The sequence below is a fragment of the Numenius arquata genome, chromosome 3, assembly GCF_964106895.1.
Source record: "Numenius arquata chromosome 3, bNumArq3.hap1.1, whole genome shotgun sequence".
NCBI lineage: Eukaryota > Metazoa > Chordata > Aves > Charadriiformes > Scolopacidae > Numenius > Numenius arquata.
The window spans coordinates 57,574,941-57,602,421 of NC_133578.1; the positions used below are offsets into that span (position 1 = coordinate 57,574,941).

The 27,481-nt window shown below is 35.5% G+C and overlaps 1 protein-coding gene across 1 annotated transcript in view; it reads left to right on the forward strand.

Moving 5' to 3' along the window:
• The window catches only part of ZFPM2 (zinc finger protein, FOG family member 2), a 312,269-nt gene that overhangs the window by 65,208 nt on the left and 219,580 nt on the right, over positions 1-27,481 (forward strand). Inside the window, exon 3 of the mRNA XM_074145230.1 lies at positions 12,563-12,664. Coding sequence (XP_074001331.1) covers positions 12,563-12,664 — 102 coding nt within the window. The remainder of the gene's footprint in view (positions 1-12,562; positions 12,665-27,481) is intronic.

Here is a 27,481-nt window from a genome sequence, read left to right on the forward strand (position 1 = left end):
TTCCTGCAGGACTCAAGAGACATGGGCAGCAAGTGGCACAACAGCTGGGGAGGAGATGTTTGTGAGGTTTCACCCATGGTATGTTTTTCATACTTCTGTAGCTATGTAAACCCAAGTATCACCTGAAAATGGAGGCTTTTAACTATGCACGCTATGCACTGAAGGCAAAAATTTACTGAACTCACAATTTATTCAGATGAATGAAAGTAGAGGATGCACAGGTTCACAACTTGATAACTTTGGCTTTTTGACTGAAGAGATTTTCCTGTCAAACTACGCCTGATCATATTATAAGTAGAGAGCAGTCTCTTATTGTCTAAAATGCAAACAGCTAACCTTTATAAAGCCATACTTGTCATTCCTACCTTATTAATTTAGGTTTGCGAGATTGATTCAGCAGAATAGTTGCCAGAATTAGAAGGCGAAGGCAAAAGCCTCTGCAAAGTGTGAAGCAAATTAATCACATTGATTGAGCTACGTGTCATTTTACTTCTCTGTTCTCAAAATTATGACTTTTGGCTATTATGTTTCCCTTCTGCTTTTGCTCATTATGGCTTATACAACAAGGAATCTGGAAAATTCCCTCCCACACTTTTGCAACACCACAAAACCACAATTAACTTTGCTACATGTGAATATTTATTCCTATGTAGTCTTCATTTACATTCAAATGTGAAGAAGTGAACAGTGTTTAGGCATGTAAATATTAAAAGCAAAACCAGAAATTAGCAACCTGCTATTTATCAGGGATAAGTTTAAGCTTGCAACTGTGAATTTTTAACCTTTTGGATGAAGATTCCCATCCAAAAGTGAATATTTTAGAAAAGCCTCAGAATCGATGGCAGTTAGAATTTTGATTTTTTTGCAATTTTCACAGTGAAATTAAAGGAAAGGGAATATTTTGGAAACAGAAAAAATAATCACACGGTCATAGTGTTCTTTCGCTACAAAGCTGCACTGGTCTCAATCTTTGGAATAGAAACAAAAAATTTAGTAGGAGGTAGCCTTGGCGATAATGCATTGGGTTTTGTCGGTTTGTGGTCTTCGAAAATTGCTCTTTATGCTTAGTTACTACAAATATCTGCTCTGCAGATAAGGAGGGTATCTGATGATGCTGTCCACACAAAGCCTATATTAGCCTGGAACCTCCAGTGCTGAAGATTTTTTTTAGTGTCCAGATAGTGGGTATCTGGAATTAGAGTCTGTATCAGATTAAGATTAATTCAGATTAAATTCAGATCTAGATTTATTAGATGAGTGCCAGTATTTAGGTAGTCTGAGTAAGGAGAAAGTAGCCTGTCTCCCATGCAGAACAGTGACAGACTAGATAGCTGAAAGACTAATATAGAAGCTAGGAGATAGTACATAGAGATTAACGTTTGTCTTTTATAGGCGGGAATAAAAAAATCAAGTGATGCTAACAGAGACAAGAGAAGAAATGAGCTGGAGGAATGATTGGGCTAATAAAAGCAGGAGGGCAGATAAAGAAGTGGACAGAAACAGCAGAGCAATACGAAAGCCAAGAAGTTGGAGGTGATGGGATGAAAAGTAAAGAACTAAATCAAGTTAATTTGGGCTATGAAGTAGTTTATCATTGGCTTTTTAGTCTCTGATTGCTGTCATCCTGCCTAGATACCCTCAGGAAAGATAAAAAAATATTCTCATCTGTTACTTAGAAAGTTTGCCGTACTCATATGGAGGTGACACCTCTTCCTTTCCATAAACAGCAAGAATAGGAGCCTGGCCTACTTCGTAAGGGTGGGAACTGGCTAAACAAATTATAGTTCCATGTGACCTTCTTAGCAGAAGTGTTCAATGAGGGATTAACTTTCAAAGGAAAAGTTATCTTGAGCAATGAGAGAGATCACTTGAGATTAGTAGATAGTTAAGTAGCTGTGTTCAGAGAAGGAAAGAGGCCAGAGAAGAAAATGGAGGAAGGACTATGATCAAGAGAGAAAATGTGGGACTGTTTCCAGAAGAAAGAGTCAAATGGAGGAATGTACATATCTGATAATTAGAGAAAGAAGACATATCCATTTCTTGCTGCCATGCTTACCAGGACAACTTTGTTAAATTGTCCTGTTCTTTGCTTTTAGCATGGCTATTATGCTTGTTCCTCATGTTGTAGGCTTCCCAACACAAGACAGCATTGGCACCAGCCCTCAGTGGAAGGAGATTCAGTGGCCTTAACGTTTCTGGCAGCAGGTTGAAAAGCAAATTGCTTCCATTTCCTAATATTAACTGTGCTTCAGTTGGTGACATAGGAAGATATGGGGGATTCATAAGGTGGGATGAAGATTGATTTGTTTCATGATGCACTGCTTTTAGGATCTACAGCACAAACTGCTATGTATGCCTGTAGCAAATCAAACTGCTGATGCGTGGTTATGGTTCCTGATACATTGCTTATTTTTATTTGTGGGGGAAGAGGGGGATGAGAGGAATCCAGTGCTGTCTGACACTCATAAACAGTTCTAAGTCAGCAAGAAGAGAACTCAGGGAATATATGGGCTTCTGCATACTGAGTGTACACCTGCTGCTGTATTCTCGTGTTCTGCTTGGGCAGGAGGGGATGAGCTCAGAACCTGATCAATGTTTTCTGCTCATGTATGGTATTTTGTCACTAGCCTGCCAGACCAGCTTAGGACTGGAATTTTTTATGTTAAACCATGTGACCTGATTGTGCAGCCAGGCTTGAGATTCAGGGAAAAAGCTGCAGTGTGATTCTCCGTATAAGAAAAAGCATATACAAAGCTAAGTTCTTCTGTGCATTAATCTTTGCCTTCATACTTTATGTGCAAAGCTATCATGCTACCATCTATAATACCAGCCAAACTCTTAACACCTTGAAAATTATTTCTGTGTGTCCGTTTTTCCTCTGGAGTATGATTTTGTGTGTGTATGCCTGTGTGCATCTGTGTAAATAGTCTTTGCAGGCATGTAATGACTAACAATATGATTCTTGTTTTCTGTTTCTGGATCAAAAAGTAGATTTATGCCTTTTTTTCTTTCCCCTCCCTTTTTTTTTTTTTTTTTCCAAACCAGAAACCTTTTAATCAATAATGTTTCTTTCCTTTTCAGTAATGGATTTCATGACAAATTTCTACCTCTTTTGCTACAGCAAGTGGAAGTAGGATCAGCATAAGGCAGCTATACCATAATCACTTTGAGCTCAATAAGGAGATCTTTACAGGCAACTTTGTTCTTATTACTTAACGGGATTAAGAAGCTCAGCTCTTTAAATTCTTGCATATAACACTGACATTTCCAGGGTGTGTTTGGACCAGGGAGTTCAAAGAGAAGGAATAAAAAAGAAAAGCCAATATGACTTTGTTTTTTACCTTGCTGGAGGAGCTGTTTGTGCAAATCGCCTATAAGCTTATTGACCTGAATCTTTGACTCCTTGTTTTCTCTGGATTTGGCTGGAGTGTAGACACTGATAGAGCACTGATAGAGGTGATTGCACAGCCCTCGGCTTTGCTTGGCACCAGACACCCCCCCTCCCTGCGCCTGACATTATCTTTCCCTGGCAATACTTCTGTTCTCGTGGAGCTCATATTCCCTTTTTATTTTATTTATTTATTTATTTAATTCATTACATTTTCTTTATGTAGGCTTTCCAAGTAAATGAAGGACACATTAATTCTTTTTGGTAAGCAGCGACAGAAGAGGGCATGTATGTGTGATGGTGTATTTTCATCTCCTAGGATAACAAGAATCTGTGTAGGAGCTCAGAGTGCTGCTCCTTCCAAAAATACAATAGTTACTTCTTACTGACTTGTGTGCATGTTTGTGAACCTGTGTTGGATTCTTGGTGTCTCCAGAGTGAGGATACATTTATCTGTATCCTGTACATTCATCTGTTTCCCATTCAGCTGAAAAAACTAAATTCTGTGCATCTTCCATACTTTTTGTCAGATGCTGAATATGGACAAAGAAAGGAAGGGGGTTCTCAGATAATAGCCTTCGGAGGGTGCTAAGTCAGAATTAGATTGGATCCCAGCAGGATGAAAGGAGACCTTTTTCTTCTGAACATGAGCATTTGCCTTGTGCTTTACCTCTCCTGCTTTCTCATTTTTCCCTGTTACTGGAGCTCAGAGGACCACCTGTTTTCTTGCTAGAAGAGAAAGGAGGTATCTGAAAACCTTGGACTGATTTTTTTCACCATTCACTTGAGAGCACAGAAAGGCTTCTAGAATAACAAGTACGAGATTGTCTATCCAATACTCTTTTCTACTTACTGCTAAGCCATATGGAAACTTCTCAGGCTGTGTTTTCAGTCCAACTGAAATGCGTGTTGGTATTAACATCAACTTTAGTGGGATGAAAATTTGACCTAAGTTAGACAGTCAAACCCTTCTTTTAATCAAGAAATTAAATAACTGTTCATCAAGCAAAAAACTGTATCACATAAAGAAACTAGCATGCTAGTTTCAGAAAGTAAATACATAGATTCAAATAGAAAACATTATTTTAACTGTACAGAATTATAAAGTGAGAGAAAGACTTAAACAGCTTACTCATCTTTATGCAGTTTATCAAAGCAACTCCAGCCTTTTCAGTCAGCACATTTTGGTTGTCTTAAGAACAATGAAATTGTGAATTCTATCACAGCTATGAAGAAGGGGATTATTTGGTTATAACAATTAGTGCAATGTCCCCTTTCTAGAAAGTCACAAAACTTGAACTTGGATTGACTTAAATTTGAGCTCAAATTTGACAGAATATGAATTGCAAATTATCAAATGTAATCTTTTAAATATGAAATGCACAAATGACAAATTTTACCACGTTCTTAGTTCATGTGTATTGTATATCTGTTAATAATTTTAATTATAATGGAGGTCTGTCTTGCCTTTTTTGGTCTAATTTGGTGTTCTTGACACAAAAATTGTGAATACTTTTGAAGAGTTCTGAGACATTCCCTGAGAAATTGTCATCAACCCAGGTTGAAAAAGAGAGTTGCTTGCAGGCTGTGTACTATAAAAGTCAGCTGTGGGGATATTTGCAGTAATTTAACTCTCAAATGATCAGAAAAAAATAAATTAAGCAAATGCCACATTTACAACATTGTTGGATAAATATTGATAAGACAAATATTACTGCTGGATAGATATTTGTGGATAGGAGAAAAAGAAGCATTTATTTATGACTGCTAAGTCTTTTTCTTGGGCTTGACTCATAGAAGTCTAGACTGTTTTAGAAACCATGTATAATACAGCACATATGTGGAAACATACCTCCAGTGATAGGGAATTGGCTGCCTTTGATATTGAAGCATCTGGAGTGTTGAGTATTTCAAATAAAAGCATCAAGCTGTTTGGAACAAGGTAAATTAAAATTTCACTTTGAAAGAACAGATATGTAGTGCTACTCGTTATGTAGCAGTGTGTGGAAGTCGTGAAAACGGGATGTGTACATAATGATTTCAGCTGCACATTATAAAATGAGATTTTCTTGGTTGGATGAAGAATTCTTTTAAGAGGTGTATTTCTGCAGTGGGGGATAAACAGAATTTTTATTTAATTAAGTTGAAATATAAACTTGCAGACTTTGTTTGGGGCATCTAAATATCTTTTAAAATGTGCTTCTGCTGCTTTTCTAATCAAGTGCCTAGAGATATGAAAGTTTGAACCTCAGGTTGGTACTTGAATATGAAGTTCTAATGGGGAAAGGTTGAATAGATGCACGACTTCTTTCTTTTTTTCCCTTTGGGCAGCCAGTATATCTGAATGATACTCATTTGTAGTACTGGTGCCACAAGAGCTGCTCCCTAAAAATTAGTATAAATATAAAACTCATTAATAGAAGGAAAGTCTTGAATACACTTTAGAGAACACTTTCAGTGTTCTGTGGGAAATACCTTTAAATGAGTGATTCTTGTCTTGAAAGGACTTCAAAAGTAAACAGTGCGATAATGAGAACGTATCAAACGTTTAGAGAAAGAGGAAGGCCAGACTCAGTCTAGATGAACTTGCTGCACAACAGTGTCTTATCCCAGGAGAAAAGTGCCATAGCTGAAACGGTTAGAAATAATTGAGACTGTTTTTTAACATGATCACTGTGCTGAAATGTCATTGTGTCAAGATGACATTTTGTTAAACAGAGTGATGATTTTAATATGAACCAAAATAATTACCGTACCATTATTTTGGAGAGTTAACAGCTTGCACACATGTTGGTACTCACCGATACATGGATAATCATAGATCTTTCCTAAAAGTTAGGATAAGAGACAGTACATTATTTCTGACATTTGCTGGATAAGTAATTTTAAGAGTGCTTGGGGCAACTAGAAACATACAGTTATTTCAAATGAGATTTATCCCAGGAGAAATTATCATTGTTAATCAGCATGACAGAAAACAATAATTGCTTGCAAAGAAGCAAAATATTGAGATGATTAATATAATCTGAAATAAAATGCAGTGGATTAACATCTACAAGTGCTGGTTTCTTTCAGGTACATTAGGAAATCGGTCATCTGAGGGCCAGATTTTGCTCAAACTTACTGTAGTTGTAGAATAGGGTGTCTTAGTTGACTTTGGTGGGCTTCACTGAAATTACTTCTGATATACATCAGATGAATGGATAACAGAGTCTGGCAGTGATAGCACCAGATCTCACTCTGTCTCTCTCTCTGTTTCTCTCTCTCTCTCTCTGTCCCTCTCTCTCTCTCTCTGTCCCTGCAAGGCTTGTAGAATAAACCCATTTGCATGGCCCTGTAGCCACTGTAGTTGTTTACCTTGTCCTCACACCAGATGCCAAATATTGCTAAGTATGGAAACATCCATCCCAATTTATTTAGTATCTTCATTCTCAGGGTTCTATTTCCATACCAAAAGCTTATTTAAAGATTGTTTTTTGCATTATTTACATATTTTTTACCCAGAATGTTTTATATCTGCTGAAAACTTGCACTGCCATTAAAATTAGAGACTTCTGCTTGTTAAATATATACATAGCATCCTATAAAAAAGAGGTAATCCACAAGAAGGACAGTTAAATCCTGTTAGATGTCATTGGTATGCTTAATAATAGTGTGTGCTGCCAAAAAGTAAGTTACGTTGAATGAATTAAGTACATTGCATTTGTATTTTAAGTCGTATCTGGTTTGTTTCAGAGTTATGTGAGTGTTGCTTCTGAAGAGAAGCTCCTGGCAATGATTCTCAGCTTGCAGTGTGTTTCTTAGGATTCAAGAGCAAGATTATCAGTGTGCATAAACTGTGTTACTGGTCATAAGCATAGTGATAAAGCAAATAACAAAGGACAATTTTTGAATGCTAATTTATAGTTTCTGAAGCTCTGGCCTCTAGTTCATCCGTGCAGTCTCAGAATCCTTCTTCAGTTGGATCTAGAATTATTGTCGCTGTAGATTGTGGCAGAAAGAAGGAAAGGGCCCCTTCCCCATGTCCCCAAGAAACCCTGCCCCTTTGTGACCAGTCGTACTGGCCTGTTAATATACATAAGGTTATGTACCTTGCCAAATTAAAGTCTACAGTGAGTGACTCCCCAAGTCCCTGCATTGTGTCTGTTTTCTCTTTTGGCAGAACAGAGTGCTACAGGCTTCGTAACAATTTATTTCTGAATTGATTTATTGTAATCGAGAAGCGATGTTTCACTCTGAACAGCTGTATTAGGATGTTAACAATTTAAGTTTACATTTATGCTGCCAGGAAGAATGAGCACAAACTGAATTTCAAACTTTTAATGTTCTCTCATTCTAATAGAAGCTGCTGTGTGCTGTTTGTGACTGGTACAGTCCTTCACCCAAAGCTATTTTGTGTGATGATAAAACCATGAGTGTATGAAGCTTGCACATTTTTCATCTCTTTTATGACCTTATCTTTTGTGAGCGGCTTCTGTGAAGGTATCCTAACTCTAGGAAGCACCTGGCAAACATATATGATATCTATGCTGTGATAAGCAGTTGTGAACAAGAAAGTAGATCTGTCAGTTCTGAACTGTTCATTGTTATAAATACTTTGTTGATTTAGCTGATTGCAAAATACATTATAGGGTGACTAGCAGCTGCTATAACATTCCTAGTCAAGAAAGTTCAATAGTTATATTGTACGAGACTTTCTGTAAGAGCCTAATATTGATAGGAACAACATGGATTAAAACAGCAGGCTTGAGAAGAGCTGCTAACCCATGTGCTTCTTTAAAATGTTGCAACTACTTGTGGTACAAGCTGATTAAGTACAAATTGGGAAGTTTTAATTTGTTAAAAAGATTAAAGTGAAATTACTTGTTAATATTCAAATCTCTTTTCCTACTTGTCAGCATTGTCAGAGACGTTAGAGTTCTCCTTCACACGTTTCTGGTAATATGTCTCTTTTACAGTCTTCAGATTCCCTGACCAACTGTACCACCTTGAATTACAGTGGTTTAGAGTATTCATTTGCATCTACTGGATAAACACTAGGATATTAAAAACCCTTTAACTGTTTTTGAAGAGCAACAGAAACAGTTAATGCTGGTAAGAAAGGTCAAGATGAAAATTTTATTCATATTATGGCATTGAAGTTGTTTGAATAAGACTTTTCTTTTTTTTTCTTTCAGTTAAGCATTATTTTGTGTATTCAGCACTTTATCATAAGGCAGAGATTTGTTTCACCTAACTTTAGCTGGCTAAAGATAGGTTCCTAGTCTAAGCTGTATGTTTCAGAGGATGATTCATTTCATCTTGGACACCAAGAGAGTTCTCATATCTCAGGCATCCTCAAATAGGATGACTCACTGTGGAGGTTTCTCTCTTCCCTGTCTATAGGAGCGACTACATAAGTAATCTGGACTAGCTTAACTTTCAGGCATTGAAGGTCAGAGGAGATGAATTCTGCCCAAAGTGTAGCTTTAATACCAGATATAGAGAAATAACTGAAAGTCCAGTAGGCTTAATTGACTCATGACTAAACATACTATATGATATTATAGATTCTTGCTCATAGAAGTCTTTTTTTCATGCAATAACATTCTTTTAAAGGACACAAGTCACTTACTGATCTCAGTTGACAGAAGGAGAAACTTAAACAGAAGCAGGTTTTGCTTCATTTTAGAGCATTTATCATTGCCGGTACTTCTATACCTCTCTGGCATTGATGGTAAAAAATTATTACTCCTTTAACTTAAATACAAAATGTAAGTGAGCAGCAAAGTGAAGAAATAAGCATGAGAAAAAAAAACAGAAGAATGGGATTAGAAAGGAATCAACAGGTTAGTATCAAAGTGAGTGGTATATATAAGGCAAAACGCACTTGGTTTGACTTGCAAGAAAGAAAAAAATAATGTCCTGGATCCAATTAAATGTCTACACCTGTAAATTGAAGAAAAATGTAATCAGTTTTAAAACAAGTACAAAAAATAGTCTTATTGAGACTGGAGAATAGTCAGTGAATGAACAAAAAGAGTAAACAATGGAAAGAAAATAAATTCTGTAAGGAAATAAACTCCTTTGTGCTAAACAAATGTTAGCTGCTAAAGTAGTATTAAGTAAGGGGAAAGAAAAGAAAAAAAGCTTGTGAGATGTGTTTTGTTATCAGCTCTTGTGCTAAGCCTCCTTTTGGCTTCTTAAAGTTGCAGTGTCTCCAGCACCAGATGGATTGAGTTGCTTGTCCATTTGACCTTGATGCTCAGCTGAGCCTGGGATAGACTTGCATCACTGAAAGATTCTGAAGCCCACAGTAATGTACCATTTGTTGGTTTCACAAGCAGGTTGCTCCAGTATGGAGGGAGAGTAATATGGGGCAACAGGAGAAATCAGTGTTGTGATATTTCAGGTGTGTAATGCATGGGCTTGATAGTCGGTAAATAATAGAAAATATCAATGAAAATAATTAAAAATATTTCTAGATGCAAAACAAAGTTTTCCTTAATGTAAATTCTACACATTTTGTTCTACTCTATTTGCACAGGACATGCATTAATTCATGAAAACTTGATTATGAAAAACACGTAACACCATACTTCATGAAACACTGAAAAAGCAAGTTAATGAAAAGTTAAGCCATCTGCTAACATACATTTTATGATCTTTCCTCATCTCCCAAATACTTAATTACTGTGTGCTGTAAGTTGTATACCTTAGCTGTAATTCTGTCCTTCTTTTGCCCTTCAACCCAATCTTTTCACATAAGTTTCTCCTCCTCTTTCAATTCTAATGGTTTTGTTTGTTTGATGTTCTGGTTGGTTGCATTGATTGAAAGAATGCTCAAATTTGCATGCTAACACCAGGTTTGCATATATTACATCCTGGAAAAACTTTCATATTTTGGAGCTAAAATTTTCTGTGCTTCGACTCTCTCTAAAAGAATTCTTATTATTAATACTTTTTTTTTTTATTGTTGTTGTTCTGATTTTGTCCATAGAGATCTATTGTTTACAGTGGAAGAAAAACATTTTCTTTAGTAGAAAAATTCCATGAAAAGAACATTTTAAGAGCTTTCTATGGTGATTATACAGCTTGAATTAGAAACTCACAATCAGAATTGCTTTTCCTCTGAAGTGCTTTCCATGGAGAAAACTGGAGTTGATCTTGCCGGGTTTGAACCTTGGAAAATTGTCCTTTGTGTCTCTACTATAGTAAAGTAGCTATGAAGGCAGAAGTATGATGGTAAAAATATCTGATAGGTTCTTCAGTCCCACCCAAAAAACCCACAGCTCAATTTGGTTACTATAAAATAACCATACAAATGCTTATTAAAAATAGGGTAGTTGGTTGAAAACCCAAATAATTGCTAAAACTACTTGTAAAGAAACTTTTTCAGTATGTATTTAGGACTGTCTTCTGAAAGATAACTTCAGATTGAACTGAAGCATGTGAACTTCAAATGCCTGGGTAAAATTATACAGTGTGTTTAACAGAAAAATTAGAATAGATATTCATGATGACTTTTAGCTGTAAATGTCTATGAATACACTGGACTATATTTTTAGTACTACAAATATAGTGAACTATATTTCTGTTATCAGAGTCTGGAGTGAATATATTATTGTGTTTGTGTGAGAAGTAGTTTACCAGGCACTTATACATAGTATTTGAAAAACTGTTTGTTTTATGAATGCAAGGAAGAATGTGTTATTACAAGACGTTACATGTGCACATGAAGTTTATAGTGTTTCTATGCAATCATGTACTTGAAAACTCTGGGTCACAATCTTATCTGGTATAAATATAGCTCCAGTGATAACATATGGGGATCTGGCATGGTTTGTTGTAATCACATTTCTTTACCTATGTTGCTAATAAAAGCTCTTGTTATCATGAGTGGAGAAAAAATTACAAGTTACTGCTTAATTGTTGTGCTTTTTGCTCCTTCTTGCTCTCCTTTTGGCAAATCAACAGTCTGATTTTCAGATTCTAAAATACACAGCATTTGTTTTTTAGTGTTGCCACTTTTCTGTGGGACACATTTTTTTAAAAAGTTGGCTTCAAGATTGCTAAAAAAGTATTAAACCATAATTCAGTCCTTTTGACTGATTTAGTTAATTGTGTAGATTGATTTTTTTTTTTTTTTTTCTTCCCCATTCTTCATAGTGTCTTCCTATGGAAGAGTTTCTTGGATTGATTAGTAGTGAAAAAAAAATGCACACTACAAATGCAATAAAGTACTGGCCTGGATAAGCCCTTGGAGATGTCATTTAACACATTACTGTGGCCAGACTATTTTGTATTAAAACCTGAACCCCTCATCTCCAATGTAATTTTTCGTAGTGGTTATTTCAAAGTATTCTTGCATAGAGCTTGCCTAGAATCTTTGTTTAACTGAAATAACTGCACTTTCAACAAGGAATTCTTAAAATAAAAGTTAAATGGTAATCTCTAAAAAATTAACTTTATGATTTTCCTTGTGTCCTATATACAACCTTGTACTGGATAGTTAGTGAAGACAGACAGATGTTCTCAGATACTTCTGGATGGTGAAAATTCTAAAATTTATCATAAATGTTGCATTTCTTTAGATAAAGCTTGATAGGGAGAAAATTATCATAGAGACTTGCTGGTAGGTTATGACCTTTAAGGGAAAATTCCTTAAATGCTGAAATACCACAGAGTAGCTCTCCACTAGTTGCCCGAAAAGCCAGAATGTTTAGTGTACCATATTTTTGTACTGCGTGTCATTAATCCACAAAGTGTATGAAGCAGTTAGGTGTCAATTCAAGAAAACACAAACTGAAAGCTTATGTTCCTGGGGGGTAACAAGCTGATTTGTTTCTGTCATTTGTGCATACAAACTTAATGACTTTTTGTACGTTAGTTTACAGAAGTAGGTGCAAGTTGTGATTCTGGTTTTTAAGCATATGGAGTAAACACTGATTTCCAAGATTTGTCTCTCCACAGAACTGGAAGGATTGGGTATTCAGGGCTTGTTTGAATCACTGAGAACTCAGGGATGTTTACGTGTCTAATAATTTTATTTTTTTTTTTCATTTTCTCTCTGTTTATAGACATGCATGTGTTTTCACTTACAGATGAAAGCAGTTGTTTGGATACTGTAGGATCTCTGCCAAAAAATCATTATTGAAATATGTCAATACTGTATTTCTTTGATTGTTTTTTCAGGCAATGAAGAAGGCATCCAGGAGGCAGCAGAATCAGATGGCGATGCAAGGTCAGAGAAACCAGGGCAGCTTGCTGTGGAGACTGAAGACTGGGATGGGCCAGGTAGGAAAGAACAACTGAAAGCCAGGAGAAGTTTGTTAAACTAGATTCCAAGATTTTTTAATATTATTATTTTAGTAGATGTGTTATGCTTTGCATTGATTTTTAATGGACTATTCCTTTTATGATCCTTCGGAGTCCAGGATATTGATGGATAAGTGCTAAGATAAAATTCTTCAGTATAAAATGGTTTTGGCTGTACCATTGTGTAGATTGTTCAACATGAAATGCCTTACATATCTGCTTGATGTAAAGGAAAATGTTGCTGCTGCTTCGAATTTTAGGATTAAAATTTATCCGTAAATTCCCAGTTCCATGGTGGTATTAAGATAGAAACTTTTCTGCTCTGTCTTCTGAGGCCAGAAGACCAGCCACATGCCTGTGTCTCTTCTCAAGCTTTGTGCCTACATTTAGCAACATGTTGAGTTTAACAAATAGGTCTACCGACATTTTCAAGGACTTTGTTCACCTGTTATAGGCTGATAGAAATCATTTAGCACACCTTGTCATTTATTTCAGTTGGAAAAAAGCCTCTTAGATTGCAGTCAATGAAGTGTTAGAACTTCACATTAAAACAGCAATTTATGGTAACATTTTCTATTATACACAATGAAGATGGTGCAGGCATAACATTGCTAAGATATAAGATGTGATGGTAGCATGGCAATACTTTCCAAGTATCTGTTCAATATAAATATGTAAAAGCTCCTTCTGTTGTGCAGTAAAAGAACCTAAGACAAAGGTGTAAATTGTATTTGTCAATTAGGTAATTCTGTAGTTGAATTCAATGCAATGTTTTCATGGGTATGGACCTTGGAATGGGCCTTAAAAATCCATTATATTGACTATCTTTTAATAGTGCTGTTAGAAAACGAGCATCTGAAGCCAAACATACTCTCAGAATAGCTGTATCTCTTATGGAAATTTTCCTTTAAAAGGATGAGTGCATCAGAAAATAGTTCCAGAAGTGTTCTATCAATAATTTATAATGCAATAATAATATTTCATTAGAAAAATTCCTATATTTCAATCACATTTTCATCCTTGCTTGATTTTGCAAATTACTGTATGCTCTTCATGAAGAGAAGAACAAAACTAATGGTAATTTTCTGAAACCAGTAGCTGGAAAATATAATGCAAACAAAAATGAAGACATAGGATATCTAATTATTGTGATGTCATTTGAAATGTTTTTAATGATAATACACAAATAAGTTGATATTCTATATAAATCATTATGGTGTTATATGAAAACAAGATTTATTATTATAATACACAACAGTACATTTAAAATAATACAAAAGACATCTTCGGATGTAGCAGAATGACCTTCTCCAGCTTCATAGTAGACTTAAAGCTTGTCAAGTATTAACGTATGACTTGTTTTTACTTTCATTGTAAATAAACTCTATCTGAAATTGGTAATTTTTTGTTTCTTTTTTTGTTTGTTTTTAGTGTATTTCAACATAGTTGAATATGCTTTTTGTGGGCTCTTACTGCTTTTTATATGAGCTATCTTATACAGAAGTTTCAGGGGTATGTTTTATGACAGTGTGGAGTAAAAGGAGTATTTCTGTTTTGTTGGGAAAAAAATCAGTTAAATGGTAAGATGTTTGTATTTCTTGTAATATTTCTTGGTAGCTTTGACATGGGTAAGGTGGAAATCGAAGCTGAATGTGGGAAAATTTCTTTTTACTTCAGAAAACTGAGGACCACCAACATGAAATAACAGCTCTATTTTATTTAAATATTGGTTCTTTACAAGGGTATAATATGTACAAAGAAAGGAATGGATATATACCACATGCCATACTCTCCATCCTGCATGCTTTCTGAAATAAATTTGGTTCTATATTGATATGGAAAAAGAAACAGTCAACAGAAGATCATTTTCGAACATGCAGTACAAAGATAACTTCTTTCAGATCTTTGGAAAAAAACAAAACATGAAATATTTTGCTTATTTAAGAACATATTTTAGTACAGCACAAACAGAACCATCAAAACCTTTTCTCCAACAACTTTACCAAATTGTAGTAGAGGTGCTGCCTTAAAGAGCAGATGACCATACATTCTTTGTTATCTGTTCTGTCTCTGGTCTGCTTACTGAGGTGGAGCTTTCTTAGAATCCAACAATGACTGTGTTCTGCATGATACAAGTTGTTGTCAACTGATAATGTGAACTGTGACAACTCAGGATTCGTATAAATAATAGAGCGATTCTGTTATTTTAATATTTTTTTTTCTTTTTTTAGCACTAAAGGAACATAATGTTATTTTCAGAGCCAGTAGTTGCCAGGGACTGAAGTTCTGCGAGTTATTCATTAGCAACAACATACTCACAGATGAGTCAAAATTAAGCCTCTGGCATTAATTAGAGTTTTATTTTGTTTGAAAATTTGCATTGTTAAATGGTTCGCATGCATTCCCAAGCCTTTGTAATTAGAATATTTTTATGAAGAAAAATCTAAAGTTAAATGTGCTGCAGCTTCAAAGAGTTTCTGCTGAAGCAATCTTTCAGCTCACACATTCTTGTGACCTTCACTGACCATCAAGGAATTGCAAAGATAATGCCTGCTCTGTGGAGTCACTTTGAGTGTTACCTGAATGTTTTTTAAGCTATCCTCAGTTTTCATTGGTTTTGTCCTCATTCTTTAAAAATTGTTTTTAATGAGAAGACTACTCTGAAATAATGGAAACTCAGGTCACTAAACTGTATATGGACACACAGTAAAGGACCTGATCCTTTTTCCATTACAGCCAACAGCAAAAGTCCAAGAAATAGAAAAAGTCTGCAAAGCAAGACTGAGTTTAGACAAATTTTATGTCAAAAGACTTATTTTTTTAAATGTGGTCATTTTACAGCCTTAATTATACCTTTTGCTATCAGATGGATGTATATAGATGTAGATTAATATTGTTCTATAGCCTTTGTATTATTGCTAGGATACCAGTGCACGTGAGGCCAGTCATTAGTGTTTTAACACATAATGAATAAAAGGCAAATCTCCTGCGTGTCTTCTACAGACCATCCATCACATGAGAGAATAGGATCATTCCGTTTTCTACTGAATATCTGTACTATGTGAGAACAAAAACCTCCTAAATTTCAGAACTGTGAATGAAATACCCTAGAGGTTCCGTGAACTTTCCAAGATCTCTGAAAATTTTAGATAGCAGGCCCCTCAAATAAAATATGTCTGAACCCAATGTGAGGAAATTATTTATTATATTCCATCTTGAGAGATAAAGAAAAATTGTTTACAGAATTAGAAATTAGTGCTTGTTTATCGTCCAGTGGTCATGCCTGTATTGGTGAGTATAAGTTCAGTCCACTCTAGTTGTCGTTTTAAGAGACAGCAAATATGAACTGTATCAAAAGAGAAAAGATTTGAATGAAAAAGTGTGAATCAGAACTAGGAAGTGCTTCACAACAATTTTTTAGATTTTCTGAAAGTGAAGGTGATATTAACTTTACCTAGAAGAGAATTTAAAAAACCAGAAAAATCTGAGTTTAAAATGAATGGAGAAAAAGTGGATGTAACCAGATGCTAGGAACTGTAATACCTGGCTTAAAGAAAAAAAGAAAAAAGTAACTAAAAATCTATCAGTAGTTTCATTAATAACAGTAAGATGACATTTTAAAATGTGGTAAGAAAAAATCATTGGTAAAATTGGTATTGATCTATTACAAGTCAGGACTCTTGATAGTAACAGGGAACGGGAAAAAGGGTAGAGTAATTTAAATATTTCTAGTCTGCTTAAATCATATTTGTGGTGGAAAACCTATTTATCTGTAAGTGATGACTGTACTTCTGTTCCATCAACAACTGATCAATGTGTTCAACCTGCTAAATCCTAGCTAATGTAAGCAATCTGATAGTTTAAATTTAACTTCTTTAGGAGCTAGGTGGCCCACTGTCCTAATCATCAGTCTTCAGTTTTCAAAAAAGTTTTGAGGTGATTTGGAAATTCTAGAGTAGTAAAGGAAACAAATGTGTTCAAAACGGGGTTGGTTTGGATAATGGCAGACTTGTCCACCTAACAGTGGTCCCATTGGAAATAATTGGATACGCAATGCAAGACCCTTTTAATAAAGGGGGATTACTTAGAATGCCAATCCATATAGGTTTATGGAAAAAATGGATCTTGTAAAAGCAACTTAATATATAATGGTGAGCTAAAGTATATTAGTTCTTTGCTGCTGCTGTTGCTGGAATAACTTGGCATGTTAGCTGCAGCAAAATTTTAATTTCTGTGTAATTAAATATGAAGTCTTGTGCTTACAATAAGGTAATAGCATTTTTACTACAGAGGGCAGTTTGTCTGAAAAAATCTTGGGATTTAGTGAGCCAAGGCTGAGCCCAAAAGAGGAAGTTGTGGCTCAAGGATGTGTTTGGGTTCTCAGTCTATCTTGCTTGTCTGGTTAGCAGTCCTGTTTGATGCCAAAACGGTTCTGTCTCCTGCATTCACATTTCAAGAATGATGTTAAAATTTGAAACAGGTTTAGAGGAGAGCCACTAGAATGTTGAAATGACTGGTATTACGAAAAAGTCTAGGTCCTTTTCCTATTTATTTTATCAAAGAAAATATTAAAGGAAAACCTGATTACAAACTACTTTAAATTCAGAGTGAAAATCTGATAACAATGGGCACCTCTTTCTAGCAAAAGTATCAGAAGATTAAATGGACGATGAAGCTCCACAATTTCAGACACAAAGAATAGATTTTAGTGCTTAAAAAGTTAATTATTGGAACTTTTTATGAAAAGTCATTTATCTGTCATTAGAAATATTTACATTCAGGATGAGATACTTTCCTAGAGAACATGATCCAGTTCTGTCGCAAACACTGGATTTTTAAATGGGGTAGATTCCACTGGGGCAGAATTTAGACTGGCTGACTGTGATGATTCCTTGTAACTAAAATGGTATGAGTAAATTAATATATAATACTTTTATAAATATTGTACTGTTTGGATGCACTTATAATGAATAATTACTAGCACTTCTCTACACAAGCAACTCCCAATTTTTATTTTTCCAGTAGCTGTGTATTCAGGGTGTGTCAAGAATGATAACTTCTGTGTGCTCTTCTAAATTCTGTGCTATTATTCTCTAGTGATGGAATAAAACAATACTGTAGAAGACATCCCATAACTATTCTGTGAGTAATACGCAAGGGAAAGTTCTTTCACTGTAGACAGATGGGTCATAATTTTCTAATTCTAAGTAAGCCAAAAAGCTTTTCAAAACCCACGCCAACATCCTGTGTGCTCAGTTCTTTTGACTTTCTTCTCACAGAGGTCCAATAACCAGTGGGTGTTTCAGCCATCGGTGAAGCTGTATCTGCCTTTTAAGACAGAGAAATATTCCAGTGTTAGCAGTTGGGAAATTCAGTATAGGGCATTTACAAAGGTTAAATCAATGCCACTCAGGAATCTTGGTTCTAAAGAGGAATTGGATCTCTTTCTTCTTAATTCACATGCAGTGTACTGGCAACTAGATTATCCTGATTCCCTATGTGAACTCATACTTTTGTAGCCATAAGGAGTACAGCTTTCTTGCAGAACGCGCTGATTTTGTGAGTTGGATAATCTTGAAAGTCAGTCAAGCCAGTCTCAGAAATTCTTTTGAAATGTATTTGAATTTTTCTTAGAAAGTGAGAAAATGTGATTTATCCAAATATCCAAAATGGAAAAAAAAAAAAGACCTAAACCTCTCATTTTCATTTTATGGTTGTATTATGTATTGTTTTATGTATTTTTATGTATTGTTTACATTCATCCCCACATAAAGTGAGTTTCCCATGTGTAAAATTCTGCTTCCAGTAAATCAACAGAACTTCTGCTATTGATAATAGTCAAGCAAGATGAAGTCACAACTCATGTTACATCTCAGAAGACTCATCATAACTCATATACGTATATCAGAGAATTGTTGAAAAAAGTATGAAGGATAGTTAAATATAGCACAGTATAGTTTCTTTTAATTACTAAAACCAGGTTGATATTTTTCTTAAAATGTACCAGAAAGTTTAAGAAAAATAGTAAACAGAAAATTAAATAGCGCTTTAAAATAATGATATATTGAGCTATGCTGCTATTAATATTTAATAAAAGATAAAGAGAAACAGGCTGTCATGTGAATTCTGGTGTATTGCTTTAGTGAGAGGTGGATCAGAAAGGTTCTACTGAACATCTGACATGCCAGGTTCACATTTTTACCTGCTGGAAAAGGTAGTTTGAAAATCTTTTCTGAATAGATTTTCTGTAACCATTCATAAGAATCACTGTGTATTGATTGTTGGGTTTACTCTGCAATATTATACTCCACTATAAACAGTTTGGGTTACAAAGCAAAACTGTATAATATAGATTGCAATGGTTGGTAGACCACTGCAAGATGGAAACAGACATTAGTGATAGGTTTTTTTTTCCCCCTTTTTACTACTTCTTATTTTTTTTTCTTTCTTTCTTTTTAAACCAGTCCTAAGAAGGACTTGGAGATTACTGTCCTGATTTCGTTTCTTTTTTGATTGGGGAAATGTGGTAGATATAAGATCTTGGAAATGCTATTTGATGTAAATTAACAAAAATCCATGAAACATAGTTAACCATAGATATAGTCTGACAGTAAGAAGAATATTGTGAAGAAGCAGAGGAAATCATAGAACGACTGTGTGTTACTCTGACAGTGAATCGGTATTATCTCTGCTATCAGATAATGCAGTTATCATTAATTTTCACATTTGCATTTCAATCTTTGGAAGGAAATGACTCTTGCCGGATGAAGATAAGAGCTCTGTACCACTATAATGAACCATCATTTTATCCCGATGCTTTGTATCCATATGAAAATGAGGCTGGGTGGTGGTGTGGTATGTGAGGAGGGGGTGGGGGGGTCATAGAAACATTATAACAAAGTGTCAAAAATCACTACAGACTTTTGGAGCCCTTTATGAAACAAGAGGCAGTCTAAATAAATCTTCTGTAGTGAAGTGGATATTGGATTAAAAGCAGAGAGCCAGGCTCCCATACCAGGGTTGGGAGGGGACCTTGGAGGAGCAGGGGAAGATTTCTGTGGATCTTGATCCAGTTTCCATCGCTGGTATGGAACTAGGAGGAGGCCATGCGGTCACAGAATAGCAAAAGTAAGGGTGTAACGGTCATCAAGTTTACTCTTGCACTGCGAATCTTGTTTCGACGCTTGAATACTCTTACGGTAGGTGAAGTAAATGCTAGTGGACCACAGACTTCATGGGTTGGTTCCTGATACTGGAGCTGTTTTAAGAGGTCACCACACCTGTGTGTTAAATGCGGGATTTCAAATAATTTTCAGTCTTCTTTATAGATCTGATCCAAGTATTCATGGACTGTAGTGTTCCCAGACCACTTCCATGTGTAGCCCAGATTTGTGTTGATAACCTGAAACTCTACGTGTGGAATTCTGCAAGGCATCATTCCATTTTAGGTCTGATTAAACCACTGTTCCTCAAGTACTCTTGTAATACATTCAACTTGTTTAACCTTTATGGTGTAGTTGTTGCCTATAACTTATGAACTGCATCCATATATCATTGGGACTCACTGCCAAATGTCTGCTAAAAGCTCTTGAGGTTTGCCCACCTGTCCTGTTTTTGGGTTTGTTTTTTTTTTGTAACAAAAGCTGTGATTCTTGTATTATCAAATGACTGTAGGAACTGATATTTAAATATATGATATCTTAAAATTTCTTCTTGATCTATAAGCTGGGACCATTTATAGGAGCACTGGGATATGCATCTTGCTGTGACCAGCTGGGATTGATAAATTATTCTGCTGGCTGTAGCAGCTGCTTCCTCCTGTAGACCTTTCTCAGGTCCTCACCTCTCTGCTGTTATGTGATGAGCACATTCCTGCCTCTTAATGAGAAGATGCAAGGCTAAGAGCTGTAAGGAAAAATAGGCTACACCTGTGTTAGCAAATTCAGCAGTGACAGCAGCTGAGTAGTATATATTTGTGAAGGTTAAAGCGTTCCCTGGCATGATTTTGGTTGAGGCCAGCTGACACTCTTCCCAAGCAGATCCTAAGGTGCAGGAGCTAAAGCGTTGCAGGGAGCATTCTCCTGACGTAGTTTGTGTACAGTCACCTGTTTAAAGGCTAAGGAGGCCTCCCAGCACATAAATACGGCTGTATTTGGCCTTAGTGCCCGGAGCCGTTCTTTGGCACATGTAATTAACCTTCCTTTGCCTTTAACAGACACTTAGTACAGAAATGAGCTGCTCTTCAAGGCAATTGATCTTGTTGGTGGACTGCTCCCTGTACAGCCTGAAAGATGAGAAAGTGGAAGTGGCTGGGTGAACTCACATGGAAGTAGCAACCAAACCTTTGCTGTCATCTTTCCCATGAGCAAATTTGACTTTTGTGGGAAGCAGGCTGTTCTGTGACCCACTGTGCATGTGTAATAGAAAAAATCAAGTAATGGGGAGAATTTTCATTTTACAGACACACCTGAAAATGAAAATGTCCACACATAGACAAAATGAAATGATACGCACTAGCCAGATATTGTGGTCACCAAGGCTTTTAAGAGAAATTTGAGGTGTAATACAATTCCCCTAAAATCATGTGACTAGGCCGTACTAAATTTTGAAAAGCAAGACATATTTCCTGTCTTGATGCCACTTGTTATGGTGACTTCTGTAGCATCCCTTTCATGATTCAAGGTGCAAATATAGTAGGATTCTGTAAACTTGGAGATAAGCATTACCTCATTTGACTTGCAACTTAAAATATCAAAAAGCAGTGAGTTCATCACTGAATACTGGAGCTCTTGTCAAGCATTCCAACTGTTTTGTCAGTTGGGATGCCATTTCCTTATCATTGTTTCACACAATTAACATATATATGTGAATTTAAATTTAACTTCAAAATTAGTTGCTATAGAAATGAACTTAGTTTAGAAGTAACATTTTTTGTATGTACATTTCACATTTGGAGAACTTTAATTTTATTTAAACAATTAGCTTTTTAGAATATTTTCAAGTGCAAAACTTCATTTTTATGCTAGGCAAAATGCTTCAGAAAAGTGAAACTCTCTAAAACTTTCAAGTCTATTAGTTTTTAGTTTGATGGAATTCTTTTACTATTCCCAGACGTTTATTTACTCATTTGTGAAATATTTATTTGACATATCAAGGCTTTTCATTTTCGGTATGTTAGATGTAAATTATTCTTCGGAAACCACCTTGATCTGCAAGTGAGCAAATTCCTAGACGAGGTAGACTTGAAATTGATCTGGTATCTTCCTAAATCCTTTTGTACTTGTCGATGTCCAGCATGAGGCAAAAACATTGGCTTGACTCGTAAAAGGCATTGAACTCTGAATGAAAGGTGATACACATAGAAATGTATTCTATTTTGATTGGCATTTATGTTTCAAGCACAAAAGACTCCTTGTTCTCTGAAAAAAGTTGATAGCTGGGAAAGGCATGTGCAAGGGACGAATGATCAGATTCACTAGGTACTTCACTTTGGACATGATACACTATATAGTGGATATTATGTAAAGTACAAATCCCTGTAGGTCACACAGTGAAGGACTCCTAGTCTGTGATATTCTGCAGGGAATCAATGAACATCTGCATTACAATACATTGTTTCTTGTAGTTTCATGCACCAAGGGACCTGCAGAGGCTGGCAGAAGGCTCTGCACTTTTCAGCTGTCTCCACTGTAGTTTGGTCATAAAGGCAGTATAACACCCTGGTAATTGCAAAGGACTAGGAAACAATGTCTGGTTTTGGAAACAGATGGGGTGAGAATCAAAAGGAACATGTAATCAGTCCACAACTATTTTTTTCTTTGTTGTGTTTTTCTCATTAATTCAGCTAAGATTATTGCACGCAGAATACTGCATAGCAACACTGGCTTGAACCATGGAAGGGTGGATGTGTTAATATATTGAACTATATACACAACATAGTGTTATTTACCATGCAAAGCTCTAGTCCTGGAGTTGGATGCAAACACGTAGTGAGTGGTGCTAGTGACTTTATTTCTTAAATTGGCAAGTTTCAGTTGGCTTCAGTGATGTATCCTGTGTTCTGCATATCATTAAAGAAAATATTTTGATTTTCAAAATACATTTTCCTCCTACCCTTTGAAAACTGCTTTGTTTACTCTCTCTTAAGACAACATAACATAACAGTTGGAATAATATAACTAAACTGACAAAAACGTTATCACCAGGAACCATTGTACCTCCATTCAAAAGAACCAGCTTTTGCTGAGAGTAAAAAAGTTAATGTGATGTGTGAGTGACAAACTGGATGCTAGTATTTACCCAAAAAATTGCACAGTTCAGAATGGTTCAGGTCGGAAAAGGGACATTGCAGTCATGGGACTCATGGGACAGAGTCCTCAATGCTGACCTTGACTTTCTCAGTGTCTGTGCTTAGCTTGGTGAGACCAACTTAGCATGCATTTGGGTTTAGGTTTTTAATTACCACATTTCATTTTTTAGGGTGCTTTACTGTTGCATGCTTAAAAGAGGGGTATGGATTGAATACTAGATCTTATTTTCTCTCCTTGATGTAGGCTTCAAACAAGGGTGTCTGTAAATGATCTTTGTAAAGTGCAATAATGGTCATTGTACAGAAATGCTGCATTAAGCTCTTTTACGGACTCAGCTCTTATTCACCAACATGGCAAATGTAAGCATCGTTGTCTTAATAGCATCAGACATAATTTTTGTTTAGTTATAAAGTTTTTAGTTATTCAGACATACTCTAATGGAATCAGAGAGAAACTGCAGTACCAAATATTCAGAAGTATTCAGAGTTAAAACTAGTCATGTACCTCAGCTGATATTTGGGTATGCAAAAGTAATAAAGGTTAAAGCCTACGTTTGGAAAGCTGTAACTGCATAGTGGCCGCTGTTCCTAGTTTTTCCTGCAGATAGCTGATCAGCTTAGACCATCTAAAACAGCTGTGTAGAGAACATCTGAGCTCCTGGTTTTTTTGTTTGTTTGTTTTTTTTGTTTCCCCAAAGATTTCAAAGGCTTCCAAATGTGCTTTTTAATAATCAGGGCTGTTTTAAAAATATATTTTTAATCTAGCATATTATATCATACTTGTGGATTAGATGCTTGTGTATGCCTGTTTTGCCAGTGTGGGCAATGAGCCCAGTGTATCTGTTGCATCTTTTATAATATTTTAGGAAAAAATGAATCAAATTGTCCCATCATAGCTTACTCTTTCTCTTTGGTCCCCTTTGTCTCCCTCAAGACCATTAAGAAATGTATTCAAGCCAGAAAACCTGAACAGCCATACTTGACTTCACAACATATTCTTGGAGATTACAGATAGAAAAACTTTCCAGTATTTTACATAATTATGTTTTGAGTGAGTATTGCAGGATTATGCAGTGGCATATTGTTTGTTATAATAAAATATTGTCTGACGTATTTCAAAGATTGAGGATAAAGCTGTAAAAATCATATTTTACTTAGACAAAATACTCAAGGTGGTCTTGAGTAGTCTGTGCTTCTCTGGTTTTATGGCAGTATAGTTGTCTTGATTTTAAAGATGCTTTATGAGCATAAAACCACAATGATGGATTATTATAGATAATTTAGATAATATGCTACAATACTAGATAATATACTACAATGTATACTATGGACGTAATGTTCCGGAGGGTTGTGTGTATGCATTTTGGACTGGGTGGTTCTTAAAGGAGACTGAATTTCAAATTACATCATTGGTTAAAAAAACCTCCTTCATTAAGTTATCTGAAGTTTGATACTTACACTGTGGTGCCAAAACCACTAATCAGTTCATAAATCTTTGGCTTGCATATATAAATAAATACTAGTTCTCACAAAAAAATTGAGAATATCTGGGCAGCACTCATTGTAAACATTCGCTGAGACTTTTCTTAGGTGTAATACAGTCCTGTTTTCAAGGTTTGTGTTATGCAGCATTGTCAGTGTTCATATTGTTTGTTGTGATCTGATAACATATGTAAAATTTTAAACTTTATTTACTTAATACTTTCACTGTTGTGATTTGTACTTTATGATTTTTATTGACTTATTCTCAGAAAAAAAGCCCATCTTTCCCCAATTACAGAATTGCTTAGCATTTGATATTGGCTACTTTTTCAAAATATATGTTGGATCTCAACTTTTCACGGAAATTTTCTGTAAGAGGTGCTTACTAAATATATGACTATCTCTAGCAGCAGAAAAAGAAAAAAAATACAACAAAACAACAGATATTTTGGTGTGTTGCAGTCCGATAAGAGCTAGCATTTAGTTTAATTACTATATCGGTAACAAATTTACCATTGAATTTTGAGCTTCTTCCAAGGAAATTATTTTTCTCTCTGTTGTCCTGCTAATCCTTGTTTTAATAGTTACGATTTCCTTAGTTTTCTCTTCTGTATCTTCATGCCACAACGCGTGAATCATCTGGAATCAAAAGGTATGATAAGATTGTTGACAGGGATGTGAATGGGAGAGGAACAACGTAGAATTTAAAATGGTATATACGTGGCAGAGGACATCTTCAGGGTACACTGGAGAGGAGCTGTTGCATATTGCTATGGCACCTTCAAACATGTTATCTGACAGAGCAATGAACAGTGAGGAGCGCTGGACTCTGTCCTACATGATGCACGAAGTAAGCTTCAGGTTCCTTTAATAACTTGCATCTGATTACAGAAAACCCGTTCTCCTTGAATTCTGCCTCTTGTCAATATGTTCTACAATGTCATATGCACATTGACAAGCATAATGTAATAGATTAGTTGCTCTACTGATTCATTGGTCTCACATTGTTCAGTGTTCTACATACTGGGAAACTCCGTCAAGAAATTAAATAATACTCTAATAGAACTTAGAAACTGTGATTCTCCCTACTAAAAAGCCTTTTGCCATCTGCTTGCTTTTTAATTTTTCTCATAAAAGAGACAAAAAATCGCCTGAATATGTAGCTAACCATGGCACATTACTTTCAGCATTTCTCAGCTTCTGGGATCATTGCCCTATAAAAATGCTACGTGCATTTCCCCAAAGCTTGGACATATCATGACGCTTATCTGAAGAGAAAAATGATATATTTTTAAAAGAAAAATGCTGACCTAGTTAGTGAGGCTGAAACCATTCATTAATTAGAAGTCATAATTGCAATTACATGGTAAAATTAATTTATCACGAAAATAATCCTATCAGTTTTCCTTTTTGGAAAAATGGAACCAAATGATTTTAGCAGCCCGTATTGCTTAAGGCTGATATTACGGTGATATTGGTTTAGAGTGAATAAAGTAATCAAATTCTATTTTCAAGATCTGAATTCTGAGACTGCATCAGTGATAGTTTATATATTATATGAGATTCACTTGAGTTGTAATTTTGTAATTACATATAATATATAAAGCATATATGCACAGATAAATGCATAAAAGGAAAATAGTGTGCTGAAATTTAAAAAGAGTGGATTGAAGATAACTCAGCACATAATATATAGAAAAATTCATGTAATATGGCAAATATGCTACAGTGTATGAAACTCAGAATGCCTTTTCTACCCTCAGGCTATTTAGACTTCCTTGATATTCAAATCTTAATGTACATTAAATGGAATTTAAGGAGGTCCACCTTGCTGGACCTCAGGCAGACTTAGCAAGTAGTGCTCCTTGGGGATACCGCTTTATGTATATATTTGCAAAGATGTTATAGCCATGAAATATAGTCCTTTGATGACATCATAACTGTGAAATATGACTTTATTTTGCTCACCAGCAGTCACAGCTTTGCTTTATCTATATTAAGCAGTCTGTATGCATAAATAAAGAATACCAAATACTGAAGCTGACTGCTGTAACCTAACAAGGCCACCTTCAGTTGGAGTATTCGTCACTCCCTGGGTTCCCCTATGTATGTCAGGGGACTATTTGTAGAGTAATATGCTGTCACTTATCAATGAGTTTATGTTGTCTTCGCTCCAGAAATGTGGTAATAAGCACTGTGGATACTCTTAGACAGCTATATGTCCAAATTCAGCAATTAATTATGCTAATCTAGATTTCAGCAGAGGGCAGAAGTTTATTATTTTATGTCAAAGTAGCCAGATTTGGTCTTTAAATTTAAGGATCTCAAAATGTTTCATTAACATTTCTGGTCCTGTTGAAGTAGATAGAAAAGTACACATTGATGCCAGTGGAGCTAATACCTAATCTAATAATGGCTAGTTAATGTATAAGTGCATATATTGTTTGCATAAGACTCATAAATATACTTTTTAGCAGAAAGACTGTTGGCCACAGTCATCAGGGAAGTGTTCATCTGCCTGGACATTGTTATTAATGGGAGATAGGAACAAGTATACTTTGGAGCACTTGAAAATATCATAAGTCTCCAATAAACACCCTTCATAGAACAGTGTAAGAAATACATGCTTTAATCTATTTTTCCAGACTTACCTGGCATTTGAAGACAGGATCAATAAGTCTTTTTTATTTGTATTTTTTCCTCTCCAGGTAGTGAGAAAAAAAAAAATCTACTTTTAGAAGAATGCTTTCGGTCTTCTAGGCTCCCATTTTGCAAAGCATTTACAAACTTCTAATTTAATGCATATAAGCATGCCATTAAACAAAGAACTACTCGCATGCATTAAGTTAATCACCTATGTAAGTGTTTGTAGGACTGCGGCCTTAGGTCAGAAGCTCTTCCAGGAAGGAGCTGCCTTTATCGTTGTACTTTATACGTACTCAGCAAACTGTTAGCTTGCATAAATTAATAGGGATGCAAATGGAAGCAACGCTAAAGGCCCCTTT